Raw genomic sequence first — 14,133 nt, 5'->3', positions numbered from 1 at the left:
AAAATTGGTGAAGTTTCTAATCAGGACACTTACAGTTGGATACTGGACACATGCTTCATCTCATTACTTTTATTGCGAGTAAAATCCCTCGTTCATAAAATGCTGCAATATTTGCTGTCAGATGTGCGTACTTAAACAGTGTACTGGATTTTTACGAGGCGCGAACTTACCGGGGCTGTACTGTTTTACTAATCCAAATTCTGAATTAACTCGCCGATTTTCATACTAGTACTGGATTTTGGAAATTCTTCCACAAACATACACACACATGCATAATGTAAACGCTACCCAGAAAAGTCATAGACATTTTTTATATTGTGTAAATAAAAACGTCGAAGAAGGATGTCCACGAGATGCGAGGAGATCTGCAAGCTGCCTGTGTGTTTTCGCTCTGGTTTATATGGAGCATTTTTGATTTTGATTCGAACGCAAGCGATACGATACACTCCTATGCCGATGAAGCTAGCTGCATTCCTCTCCATCGCCGCGATTGCTATAATGTCGACGACGACTGCCACGCCTACTCAAAGGAACATGATTTTTGTATCCGGATACACGGAGGCTCCATGCGCCGACACTCCGTGCCTTCCGGAGCATGCTCCAGTGTGTGGATCGAATGGCGTCACGTACGAGAATGAGTGCGAGTTGGACCAGGCCAATTGCAACAACGCTGGCCTGAACGTGACTCAAGTGAGCTATGGCGCGTGCCCCTGCGGTATCCAGAATGAATGAGGTCGCGATCGCGTAATTGACATGGAAAGGGGTTAGCTCCGAACCAATACACGAACCACTCCCCAAAAAAAAATTTTTTTCAATCAGCTACTTAAAATAATGTAAACTTCAGCACTCGATTAAAAAAAGCGATGAAGACAACGTTCTATTGCTTGCTCTCGTCCTCAAAGTTAGTTGTCCAAAAGTCTTTGAGCTACCAACGCAATATGCGCATTGTCAGTAAAGATCACAGACCACGTACTTTTAATCTCCCTACAACCACTGCCTTCTTTTCTTCAAGTCGTCGGAAGTAGCCTGCGGGGCTATTACGCTGTCTTGTGGGCGACGGTAGTATCTCAAGTCTCCAGTACGTCGTGAATGGATGCTAGACCTGCGCAGAATACACAATCCCAGACGAAGGAAGCTCTGCTGGTCAAATCGAACAGTGTGCCGTGTACATTGCACCGTTGTGTAATCCTGAAATCTGTGAAACACCCGATGGTGTCAACTCGAAAGTCGTCGTCTTTTCAAGCGTTTTCCTGCCACGATAGCAAACCCTACACTACTTCAGGGAGGCCCTGGCGTATCGCCCACTGACTGTGAGTTTTTTTACGGGAGTTTTGGGAGTTCTGAAATCAATACGGATGTCTTTCTATTTCATCGCAGTGGAGGAATCAATGGGCCATCGACGATGGTGACACTGCACGAGTTGAAAGAAGCCGTGAGCGTATACACGACGGCCCATCAAGGTACAGGACGCAGCACAAAATTGAAGTGAGTCGCATCGCAGAGTACTACTACAGGATCTCCTTGGAGCCATTCGTTTGACACGTCGGAGGCGCCTGGATGTGCCAATGACTTACATGGAGTCGGTACAATTGTGTATGGTGCCAGCTATTAATACGATACAATTTTGGTGTAAAGGCGCATGCAGCTAGATCCTCCAAACGGGATTGGATATGTACTCGATACTATCGAGTCGATAGTGTCGGTGCAACCGCTGGGACATCTGATAAGGAGTTCGCCTACGTGTCGAGATCTGGCATTACCTATGGCGAAGTCCGCGATGCTTTCTTAGCGCTTTGTGAGAGTGACAGCAGCTGCAAATCTTACTTTCAAGTCAACAATACGCTTCAAGGTTTAATCGAGAAGTTTGACATCGACCCAAACTCCACCAGTCCAATGTTAATGGGAAAAATCGGCAGAATCGCGGTGTCATTCAGTCTGCGATCTGTACTGGCAAGTGATCCGTACATCCGAACCTTAATTCCGCCTCTTGTTTACCGCCTCTATCGATGTAGACGTAGACGTTCTGTCCCAATACTTTACAATCCTCACTGCGAATACTAATCCGCTAAACCGCAAGACGCTGTATTTGAATCGACGCTACCCCAGAGTATCATTGTCTTCTCTGAGATGATGCACTACCATCTTTGTCTGAGATGAAGGCTCGATTTACAAATGCTAAAATAGCTACTGGAGGGATTCCTACTTGGTTCAGTCAACATACTCTGCCTTCACGAAAGAGAAGTCTCCATCGTGTGACGAGACTAATGTTGGTAGTTTTGACTCGAGCGGCATCATAGATCAGTACTGGGACAAAACAGCAAACCAAGCAAGCATTTTGCTGCTAAGTGGAAAGCTGGACCTTCAGACACCCAACAAATACGCCGACGCCTTTTGGAAAAATCTTGACCGCGATAGGAAAGAATTAATAGCCTTCGAATACGCAACACACGGTGCTCTCAAGACGACTAAAATGGCTGCTGATGATCTGGAGAGTGAAACTTGTGAAATGAAAGTACTAGCATCGTATGTACGCGCTGGTGGAGATCTCGAGGGTTTGGATAAATCCTGTGTGGCTTAGATGCCAGCATTTGATCTGTCCCCGCCAGATGCCTATTTGTACAGCTACTTTGGTACAGACGATACCTTCGATGGCGTGTACAACTCGAGCTTAGCTCAATACTAGCATGATATTCTAGATTTGTAGATGATCACCGAAGCATCTTCAAATTCCGATACCTACTGTAAAGGTAAGTTTTACATAATATGGCATAAGCGTAAACTGTTCCATAACAAAGTGTAGGTTTTCCAGAATCTATCGAGTATTACAACGAAACATCGTGAGTTTTTATTTATGAAGAATTCACCAATCCTCCAGCTGTAAACTTTCTGTTTCTTGACTTCAAAATTCTGAACACACGTCGTTAACCATGGAAGCCCATACCCAAGAAGCTCACGGATAGTACACAATTTTACCTTGAGCTGGCGTTATATACTCTCCTTTGGCGGATATCATGCAGAATAATACGCAGCTCACCAAGTCCAAAAATAATCGTTTCTGCTCTTCAAGGGCAATGACGGGTCCTCCAGGCCGAATCATTCGGACTCAGATGAGCTAGTGCTTCCCTGTGAGGCCAGTACCTCATTTAAAAGTATTGACCTGAGCGCGATCGCGAATTCGCGCGAATCCTCGTCGGCCTTGTTCTGCAATAATCGATGAAATTTATCGGCGACTACACCTTGTCCGGACTGTGGAGTGTCCAGCAACATGGGTGTCTGCCGCATGCACACTTCCACGCACGATGATTGTCCATCCGCTGACGAGCGTAGAATGCACACGCCTGCTTCGATAGAGCGCATCCCGCTAAATCCACCTTCACCTTCAGAGTTAATCTTCCAGGTGTACACCACTCGGTTCGTCTCTACAAAGCGCCGTCCGACATACCGCTGAAGCAGTGACATCGCCTTTCCAGACTATCGAACGGTCTTTTTGATCTTTTCGGCAAAAAAATCGAATTTCGGTTCAAAATGTTTTTTTGCGGTTTTTTTTGTGGTTTTTTTGTCAACGTTGCCATTTCACCATGGTCCTTCGGAACGAAAGGCAAATTTAAGACCTGCTGAAGCTAAAACCAGCGTTGAGACTTACCGCTGGGAGCGTTAAGACTCGCTCGAGTCTTAAGCGCGCTACATTTGAGATAAAACCGCCTTTACGACCAACCGCTGGAGATGCTCTTACGATCGCTGCTTTCTTCAAATCAATTGCGGTCACGATTTGTGCCTTCTGTGGAGGTGAGTTAGATTTTTAAAACGTGACCTGCCTCAAACTTCGTGGCACGAAAGATTTCGCTGATGTGACGATTCAAAGCAAATCTTCAGTGAAGGTAAATTACATCTGTACTCGAAAGCTTAAAAAGGTTAATTTCGTCAGACTGACTGCCACACCTTATTAAATCGTCTGTGTGTACGCGTTTGAATGTATCGCAGTTTCTGACCGAATACACACCAAATATTATGTTGCGTTTGTATTAGCCCACGAATTGCCCGCTATCGCTCAAGCGTCTTTCTTCTTCTTTTATTCGATCAGCTTGAGCCAGCTCCTTTGCTTTTTTTTTCGAAAGTCTTCGCGCGCGTCCTTGGCTCGCAGTCTCTGCTCGCTTTGACGAATCGGCTCTTTCTCACGACGGACTATAGTTCATTGTATTTTTACTGTGTGCATTAATACCTTACAGGGAATCTATTAGCCATGAACCATTGAACAGCGACGGATGCTGCAGCTCGAAACATGGTAGTGACACTGCTTTAGGAAACTTTAATTTGATCGGCAGCGACAAGAGCCGCAGTCTGAGCAACAGAAATTCAAACACTATATATTTCTAATCTTCGCGTCACGCAAGATACTAAGAGAATAACTGCGGTGCTGTACGAGATGGAACAAATCTCTATATATCATCTTAATAAAACGTGTTTTTTACTTGAAGCCATGAGAGCTGCACAGTCCATCGGATTTAGCCGGTTTAGTGCACTCCAAGTGCGAGCATCGCTTGCCTCCGCCGTGTTCGAAGCACCTGCCACCCGACCGGACAGTCTTCACACAGTTAGGGAACGTACAAGCTCTGGATCCTCCGTGCGTCGTGCATAAACCTTGATACTGAGCGCTCTTAGTGCAGCCAGATTGGGAGCATCGCTTGCCTCCGTGGGTTACACACAGTCCTTGTGACTGAGCGATCTTGGAGCAGCCCATGTGGATGCACAGCGCCCGCTTGCGCGTCCTGACAGGTCTATCTGCCGACTTTTCACTGTCCGTCGTCTCCACAGAGTCCCGTTCAGAGCTGTTCTCCTCCGTCTTGACTCTGTACGTATCTAGAGACCACCCTCCAAGCAGAAGTGACATCATGGACCCACCACTTTGACTCGGCATAACCGAAGCGGTCGATGGCGTATGCTCCAGCTTGATGACGTTCTCATCTCCTGACCACGTCGGAGCGTCACTCTGTGACATTGATCCATTGATTTTTGTCTCCTGCGATCGAACAGTCGACGTCTTAGCTGCTGTGGGCATCACAGACGCCGCCGACATCACAGGCGGCAGGTTCATAACGTTAGGGTCTTTTGGCCAAGCCGGATTGTCTCTATGTAGCATGGATCCGTCGCTTTGAGTCTCCTGAGATACAGAACTCGACGTGACTATTGCAGCTGGATCTGTCGAGAACTTGGTGTCACTTACGGTCCAAGTCGACGTGTCATTATAAGGTATCGGAGTCGAGTCGTGGTGTCCTACACTCTGAGACGTGATAGCTCCAGGAGAGACCTTGTCATCCGGTATAGGTCCTGTATACAGAGCAGGAGTATGCACGCCGTCGCCCTCTATATCCTGTGGCCACTCGTTCAACAGCAGCGACATCATGGACATTCCACTCGAACTCGATAGTGCCGCTTTGTCCTGCTTGACTGATGGTCTCTTCGTGCCTGATGGTTTGCGTCTCCCTCCTCCGTGGTCTCCACACAAACCCTTGGACGTCACCGTCTTGCTGCAGTCTAGATACGTGCACACTCGACGTCCACCGTGCGCCACACACAGGCCTTTGTATTGCGCCTGCTTCTCGCAGCCTGACTGATTGCACTGACCTAACGATCCCGTGTGAGTTCTGCAGCGTCCGCTCGACTGCGCCTTGTTACTGCAGCCTGCAGTCGAGCAGCGCTCGCCGCCCACGCCCCGCCCGCGACCTCGTCCGCCTTGGCCCATCCAGCTATGACACACAAGAGCTAAAGCTTCTGGTTCTCGTTCTAATAAAAGACTGTCGACAGATTCGAAAATTAGCCGCTATAGAAGTGTAGCTCAAAATAAGAGCAGGTCGTCTTCGCTGTCTTATGAAATATTTCGCCGATTTTATTAAAAAAAAACTAGCTATTAATATATTGAAATTCATGCGACGTAATTTTGGAATATGTCTACTACAAGTCGCGACGCAAGACGCCTCCGAAGCTCGCTACTTCATGTGCTGCAATTGACACAACCTCCAGCGTAGAGGAAGAACTCGGCGGGAAAGTCCTTTGTCGATGGAGTCCTAAGACCGAAGGGCCAGAGCTGTTGGTGATGCAGGGAGATCTTACTTGTTGCAAGGCCGACGCCATCGTCAACGCCGCAAATACTCGTTTGATGCTTGGAGGGGGCCTGGCTGGAGCTATTGTACGTAGTGGGGGCTCGTCCATTCAGCAAGAGAGCAGCAAATGGGTCAAAGACCACGGACCATTGACAGCCGGAGACGCCGTTACTACTGCGGCTGGCAAACTTCCCTGCCAGCATGTGATCCACACTGTAGGACCCAATGTGGGGAGCGAGACTTTGACGTCGGAGCATGCGACACAGCTCCGTCATGCAGTGTGGAGTGCGTTACTGGAGGCAGACCGACTGGAAGTGAAATCTGTGGCGGTCCCTGGGATATCAACAGGAATATTCGGATACCCGAGAGATTTGGGGGCTAAGGAGATTGTAACGGAAGCAGCTAAATTCTGCAAGGAGAAAGCGGGCTCGACAGCGTTGAAGAGGATTGCGTTGATGAATATTGATGACCCGACGGTGAAGAGCTTCGTGAAGGCGGTGACCGATGAGATGGAGGAGAGTGGGAAGAGACATAAGGATCTTAGCGAGGCGCTAGCGGGACTCAAAATTCGCGAGTAAGAAAGAAATGGCTGAGTATTATCGTATTGTCGTTGTATCTGTTTCGAGTCGAGGAGGAAAACACGTACTACCTTCTAGCTCTTTGCCGGTATTCCTAAAACTCCGCGATGATAAGTCCAGAGGATTGCTGCCAGAGGTTCCGAAAATGTTATTTTTATTGAGACTGGCAAAACAGCAATAAAAATAATTTTAAGTGCTTGGAGCACCACGGGTGCAAAACTTATTGGTGTTATTGCATGCAATATACAGTGGGCTGATACTCGTCTAGTTGGTGGGAGCCTCACCACGCACAACCTTCCGGACTGTGGCAGCGTTCCAGTAGGCTCAGTTCAGCGACCAACCATCAAAATGAGAGGACAAGAGCGCGGCAGATCGATCGTAGATTGCGGATTAGCTGGACCGCTGGTCCGTAGGGCTCCATCAGCCCGGTTAAAGGTTATTGCCTGGAGAGACCGCAGAATAAATTATTTGATTTTGAAATGGGAGCTCGAAAATAAATTATTTTACTGCAAAATAAATATATATATAATTAATAAAAATAACATTTTCGGAACTCCAGCAATTTGCTGGAGTTAAAAATATCTATGCAAATTCCGGATAATCCAAAAATAAATTTCCGTGTGTATATTTCGAGATGCTAACTCCAGTGGACCGTCGATTAGCTCCATAACCTCAAATATGATAAAACCTACATTTCTCTAAAAATCACTCTTATGGACTTTTTGTTGCTGTTGTGCATATGGAAGATGGGCCACGTAAAATTCTTTTTATCAGTCACGAAGGGTTAGGCACTGTGGGCGCTTTCGTCTTTAAAAGTCTCATGTCCACCTTTTTACAACTAACATGGTTGCGGCCGTAATCATGGATCATCGATCTCAGGCCCATGTTTTAGGCTTCTGAAGAGCTTAATGTGCTTTTGGTGGTGAAGGAAGTTGGAACAAAAGAAAGTGAGAGCCTGCCAGCCAGCACACTAATACCGTAACCCCGATAAGTTTGACTCTATTGCAGCTGATAGAAAAAAAGTTCTGTATTATTGAAATCATGAAATATAATTTCATGTTGCAGTACCTGCATGGAGTCAGACACTGTGCCATGTACAATTGTCGGTGTGAGCACGGCCAACAGCAACTCGGTTAGCACAAAGATTATGAGCCTAAAGCTTGCGTGAGATCCTCCATGATAAGATAATTTGTACGAAATCTGATGTTCACTAACAAATCAATTATGTACGTGTACTGAATAGTCCGTATGTTCGATGAGATAATTCTGTCTTGACCAAGATAATTTACTACAATTATAAGTACACGACTAAAAAAATAGCGGTGGAGATGACCTTGAGGGCTACTCGAATTTAAATTATTAAGAAATGTCTATCTTTGAGCTATTAGAGGGCCAATTGTTTTTGAAAATACAGTTAGTTGACTGCGTTTTTGGAGCGCCGTCCTTACAATAAAAAATGCAGAGTTTTGGCACATATTCAATCGACTTGAGTACATTGAACTCTCCAAAAAGCGTAATTGTATATGAACCAGAGTCTGGTTCAGTTTTGTTTAAGCTAAAAATTACAGCGACATCATAATCTCCGTGGGAATTCGCAGTTTTCATTGACCTTGGTCGCCGCTGATACAGTAAATCTAAAGAGTATTCTTACGTACAGACGCTACTGTCTGCAACTGCTCACTGACTGCCTTTCCAGTTTTCTTCTTTTGGACGCTTTTTCGCCCTTCTCACCAATATTGTCTGCTAACACTTCTGTATGCAGACAGCTGCGATCATGACTCTCTATTGGCAGATAAAGCAGCGTGCAAGACTTTAGAGATTAAAGGCTGTGAAAGACGATTCGTACGGAGGTCTTAATTCACCGAAGCTGTGCGTCCGTTTTTATTTTCAAAATTGTATGGGAAATGATATTGACATGTGAGCCGGAATTTACGGGTTTTCTGCAACCGGTGTAAGAAGTACCTTCAAGTTAAAACCGTAAAAACGTAAAATCTCTCACAAGATACTCCTGTCCATTTGAACCGTCGCTTTGCTTACAATATTGTAAGAGAAGGCGCGCTTCAGCTGGGACACTGTTTTGATGCCAAACTCCTTGTTCACCAATTACGAGGCCGTAGTAAGAGCTTCGAACGCACGCGATCCTTGCGTTATCAGAAAAAAGATAATGTGAACGCGATTGAGCCATAGACCAATCGATTTTTGCGTGAGAGCGACGTTCGCGACGACAACGGAGACGAAGAAAGGAGTATTAAATCCCTTCTCAAATACATCGGATTGAAGCGCATTGACTTTAGCATCGCACAACAGGAGGCAGATTTCAATGCAGCAATCAAGCTATTTAGACTATAGAAAAATTACGACCACGACAAAAAATTCAGGGAGATGTATCCCGTGGGAAGCGTAAAGAACTTTCCGATTTGTACAATTAATATAAGGAGCAAAAAGCTGCGAGCTAAAATTGTGAAGGCGTCTCGCGGGATTACGAACCATTCTGAAGACGGAAGAGCGAATTTGATTCATGGGACGTTCAAATACCAAGGTAAGGAAAGACCCATAACGTAGCAAAACGTGAGATATGACGCGCTAGAGACCGATAGCTCAGCAAATGGAGCACACTTGAGTGGGGAGGAGCTGATTGCGTTTGAGTTTTGAGGTTTTTATTTCCACCCTCATTCTTCAAACTGTAAAGATTGACCATGTTGTTTAGAAGTCTCAAAATTTGAAAACAATTTAAAATCGGCTTTTCATTTGTACCGGTATTATACTAGTACCCCCGATTTGTAAAATACTGTTTTTATTTTGCATTTTGTAATTTTATGTGGTCCACCCCAAACACGCACCAAGTCCGTCGCAAATGGCAAAAGATGATCGGGGACTTCGAGTACCTGCAGCAGCGCGTGGCGCTCCGTGTGGATGTCATGCGGCGCCACGTCGCGGAGGTGGCCGAGGTGGTGCTGGCTCCCCGAGCCGCTGAGCTGCGCGTCCTGCGGCTGCACGCGCGGCAACTCAAGGTGAAGAGCGTGCGCATTAACGACGTCGAGGCCAACTTCGAGCAACTTAACTTCCTAGACGAGATCGTGGACGAAAACTACCGCGACTTGGCTACATTCGACCTGTTCTACCGTGGCGCTATCGTCGCCTCAAAGGAGGGCGAGCTGCGATCATCGAAATCCCGAGAGACGTCACGTTCCTATAATAGAAGACGAGGAGGACGACGAGGACTCGAGCAACTTAAAGAGATCAACAAGTGGAAAAAGACGACGACGACGACGAAGAGACAGAAGTTGGTACTCATAAAGAACAAAAGCTGGTACTCGATGCCTGGGACGTCGATCGCCTGCCCAAGAGCTCCACAGGCTTCAAGCCTGTATTAGTTCGGGTCGAATACGAGCTCGACGAGCCCACCGGCGGCCTGCGGTTCGTCCTGCCGGACGAGCAGTACCAACCCAAGCGAAGTCCACACATGTACACTTATTGTGGGCCATTTGGTGGTCTCTGTGACGGTGCACGGTCGTGGATGCCCTGTCGGGACACACTGCGAGACGCCTGTACCTTTAGGATCGAGCTTACAGTGCCCGACTGGTGTGTGGCAGTATGTAGTGGACAGATGGTGCAACAGCTTCTCAACCCTGAGACAGACGCCGACGGAGGACAGTGGAGGACGTTCCGATACGTCGTGAACCCACAGACCAACTGCTCGTCGATTGGCTTCGCTGTGGGACCTTTCCGACTCTTTGTCCCGCCAGAAATGCCCCGGATGACGCACTTTGCGCTGCCCGAATGCTTCGAAGACCTCGTGCACTGCACGTCCAAGTTGGCTTCGACTATGTCGTACTTTGAAGGGACATTGGGGGCGTCGTACCCGTTCAAGACGTACCAGCAGGTGTTTGTGGAAGATCTGCCCGATCAGCTGCAATACGTCGCTGGAGGAGCCATTCTGGACCAGAATCTGCTGCATGGGCCTCGGACTATTGATCGAGAGCTGCCGTCGCACTTGGCGCAAGTGAAGGCGCTGGTCGGCAGCTGGATTGGCGGCGCCGTGGGCATTCAGAGCACGAAAGACGCGTGGGTGTTGATTGGAGTCATCGGCCATTTAGTCAACACGTACGTGCGGTCTATTTACGGGGAAGAAGAGTACGGCTACCGTATCCAACTGGCTATGGACGCACTGACGACGATGGAGCTGACGACAGATCAGCAGTCTCCGGCCTTGCTGTCGTCGGAGGTGGATGTGTACTCGGAGTACGACCCGTTGTCGTTGACGCTGCTGGACGTCAAGGCGCCGCTGGTGGTGCATATGATTGAGCAGCGTGTAGGACCCAAACATTTAGGCATTGCGATCCAGCGTGCCGTGTCTGGAGGCGCTGGAGCAGCTGCGAGTAGTGCTGCCAATGGCGGCGACTGTGGCGACAATAAGGAGGAAGAGAGTGGGAAGCAGACGGAAGACAAGAAGAGTGCAGACGAAGAACAAGACGCCAATGTCGAGTCTGCCAACGCGTCAGGCAAGCCAGCTAATGGAGCGACGGCAACGGAGCCGCTGACGACGCTGTCGTTTCTCAAGACTGTCAAGACGATCGCTGGAGCGGCAGGTCAAGACCTGACCAAGTCGTTCCTTACGTCGTGGATTATTGAGCCTGGTATGCCCTTCTTTACCGTCGGATACTGGTACAACCGGAAGCAGACACAAGCCGAAGTGGCGCTGCAACAGGAGATCCCTCCAGGGGGCAAGCTCTACACTGGGCCAATCACCATCACCATCGTCGAGGACACGAGCGAGTACACGTACCAGAAGCGCATCGAGCACAAGCGCCACAAATTCGACTTCCCGTGTCACTCGAAAGTCCGCAAGAAGCGACGAAGGCGTCAGGGACTCGCCGACCCGGACGACTCGGTGTCTGTGGGAGGCCCGGGCATGGGACTGAACGACACTCCCGTCTTCTGGGTCAAGATCGACACGGGCTGTGCGTGGCTACGACACGTGGTGATGCACCAGCCAGACTTTAACTGGATGGAGCAGCTGCTGTCCGACAAGAAGGTGGGCTCGCGTGTGCATGCAGCTCGAGCGCTCGCGCTGTTCCATCGCCCGCACGAGAAGCCGAACGTCATGTCGTGTCGAGTTCTAACCGAGTGTATGAGTGGACTGACGACCCACTCGCGACGTCTACGCGCCGAGGCAGCGCAGTCTCTGGGCATCTGGCAGTCGATCCACGCGCCGCTCACGAACGCCAACACGCAGCTGCCTATCTGGAAGGCCATGCACAACCTGGTGCGTATTTTCAAGGAGCATTTCTTCGACCGCGCGACGGATATGCCTCTGCCCAACTACTTTTTGCCTTCCGGTGGCAAAGTGATCCTCGAGGCGCTGGGCGCGCAGCAGGCGTCGATCTCCAGCAAGCAGATCCAAGTGCAGGACTATGCCGAGGGCGAGTATGAAATCAAAAAGAGTATTCCTAAGGCGCTCGCGATGGTGCGCGCAGAACGGCAAGTCGCCCGCGGAGATCGAGACGTTTCTGCTGCAGCTGCTGACGGAGAACGACAACTCGAAGAACTATGTGGAGATGGACGACCAATCGCAGGTGGCCGACGACTGCTACTACCTCGGCAACATCGTCTTGTCGCTCTCGGTCTTGACGCTGGATCGACCTGCTCGCTCGGACGACGGCGACGCGGTGGTGCTCGAGATTCTGCGGTATCTGCACTACGACCAAGTGCAGCCGAGCTACAACAAGACGATCACGGTGTGCTGTCTCGAGGCTTTGTGCAACTTGGTGCTGGCTGGACGGTGCGACGAGAAGCTCGTGCACTTCCACGTGTTCGCGTCGCCCAAGCACTCGAATCTCGTGCGTAAAGCGGCGATCGAGAGCATCCTCCGCTTGTATTTCGCTGAAGACCCCAACGGTCCGAGTGCTGGAGACAGCAGTGTGTCGTCGATGGGCATGAACTACGCGGTCAGCTCGAGCTCCCAGCAGCAATCGAGTCGGAGAGGAGCCACGTCGCTGCTGACCAACAGTTATGGAGCCACGGCTGCGATGCTGTGGCTCTGCGAGCTGCTGAAGGCGGAACAGTCTCCTGGTATCCGCTTGTTTGCTGTCCAAGTGTGTCTGAACTGCATGCGTGGGTTCCCTCCAAGTGTGGGGAAGGAGGTGCTGGCGACGTGGGACCACAGCTACACTCTGGGGCTGATGAACTACATCGAGATGAAGGAGCCGACGGCGTTCGTACTGAAGAGTCCGGAGAAAGATAAGGTCTTGGGGCTCTTTGATCGCCCCAACTTGAGTAAACTGCGGGACGACAGCAGCTCGGCGAAGCGGATTGCGGAAAACCTGTGGAACTTGATGAACGCGACGGCAGCCATGGACCAGAGGCTGCGTGTGGCGCTCATTGTGCTGTATCGGAAGTTCTGGGGTGAGACGACGCCGATCGCTGTGGCTCATATTGTTCAGGACAAGCCTGCGAACTGGGCGGGGGGCTACGAGAGTCTGCGGTTGATGATGGAGGAGAGCAAGAACCGCATGCTCATGAACGGCGGACGGGCTGGCACCAACACGGACGCTAACGGACTCGGTAGGAAGTCGGACGACGATCGGAAACGAGGCTTCTCGTCGACGGCAAGCAGCCCAGCCGACGCAGCTCTGGAACAATTTCGCGGCAAGAAATTTAAGTTCAAAATGGGCGATACAACCTTCCGATCCCACAAGCTCTAAGCAGATATATTAACACTTGACCTGCACAATAAATGTGGGATAAACCCATTTCAACAACCTGTATTTGATCTCATGGTTTTAATTCGACGAGCTGGCCACTTTTAAAAGCCTAACCTTGACTCGAAATAGCTGCTAAGCTATGTCCCGACCCGCCTTTTATCTCTACACTAAACACGCTGGATGGTACGTCAAAGTTCCATGAAAATGACAAACGTCGTTTCTGCTCAAGAAGAAGGAGTCGAGAGGCAGATTGTCCCTCTCGGTATCTGGCACAGAAGCGCAATTCACAGCTCCTCGCACCAAACGTGCGCATTAATTTACGAGAAAGTCCGGGCGAAGACTAATCTTACTGCCATATTCTTCCATGTAGGTCGGCTGGTCAATGTCAAACTGCAGTTTCCTCTGGTCGTGGAAAACAACGATTTCGTCTTTGACATCTCTTAAAGTGCGTAAAGAAAATATTCACACCAGCGTCATCATCGACATTTATTGCAATACAGCCACCTGATACAGATTCCAGTCGAATGTTTCTAATGCATCTGATCGTTGCAAGCAGTGGGGGGGGGAGGGGTGAAGCGTCAAGTCACACTGAAACACCCTCGAAGGGACAAGCTTGACCGTAATGTTATGCATATAATCTAGCATGGTTGCACCAGGCAGTATGTCGGACAGTGTGGCTGCCGAGTGTCCCAGTACCCTCAATGCATTGATTATTACTGCATAAAAGCAAGCACCGAACATCCCCCACGACTG

General features: G+C 49.2%; 4 protein-coding genes across 4 annotated transcripts; 3 read left to right on the top strand and 1 right to left on the bottom strand.

Moving 5' to 3' along the window:
• Nucleotides 1-456: 456 nt before the first annotated feature.
• PITG_23147 (Kazal-like protease inhibitor) lies at nucleotides 457-732 on the top strand (the record flags this gene model as incomplete). Its single annotated transcript, XM_002997116.1, has 1 exon — nucleotides 457-732. One exon carries the CDS (start codon nucleotides 457-459, stop codon nucleotides 730-732), a length of 276 nt encoding a protein of 91 aa, XP_002997162.1.
• Nucleotides 733-4,069: 3,337 nt separating this feature from the next.
• On the bottom strand, nucleotides 4,070-5,771 carry PITG_18884 (uncharacterized protein; the record flags this gene model as incomplete). Its single annotated transcript, XM_002997115.1, has 2 exons — nucleotides 4,070-4,182; nucleotides 4,606-5,771. 2 exons carry the CDS (start codon nucleotides 5,738-5,740, stop codon nucleotides 4,070-4,072), a joined length of 1,248 nt encoding a protein of 415 aa, XP_002997161.1.
• Nucleotides 5,772-6,091: 320 nt separating this feature from the next.
• Nucleotides 6,092-6,676, top strand: PITG_18883 (uncharacterized protein; the record flags this gene model as incomplete). Its single annotated transcript, XM_002997114.1, has 1 exon — nucleotides 6,092-6,676. One exon carries the CDS (start codon nucleotides 6,092-6,094, stop codon nucleotides 6,674-6,676), a length of 585 nt encoding a protein of 194 aa, XP_002997160.1.
• Nucleotides 6,677-9,540: 2,864 nt separating this feature from the next.
• PITG_18882 (transcription initiation factor TFIID subunit, putative) lies at nucleotides 9,541-13,380 on the top strand (the record flags this gene model as incomplete). The annotated part of the gene is made up of 5 exons (XM_002997113.1): nucleotides 9,541-9,810; nucleotides 9,954-11,055; nucleotides 11,197-12,080; nucleotides 12,163-12,580; nucleotides 12,665-13,380. 5 exons carry the CDS (start codon nucleotides 9,541-9,543, stop codon nucleotides 13,378-13,380), a joined length of 3,390 nt encoding a protein of 1,129 aa, XP_002997159.1.
• Between the last annotated feature and the right edge of the window lie 753 nt (nucleotides 13,381-14,133).

Source organism: Phytophthora infestans, genomic scaffold (genome assembly GCF_000142945.1).
Source record: "Phytophthora infestans T30-4 supercont1.86 genomic scaffold, whole genome shotgun sequence".
NCBI classification, from domain to species: Eukaryota; Oomycota; class Peronosporomycetes; order Peronosporales; family Peronosporaceae; genus Phytophthora; species Phytophthora infestans.
This window is presented reverse-complemented; position numbering and strand designations above follow the sequence as displayed.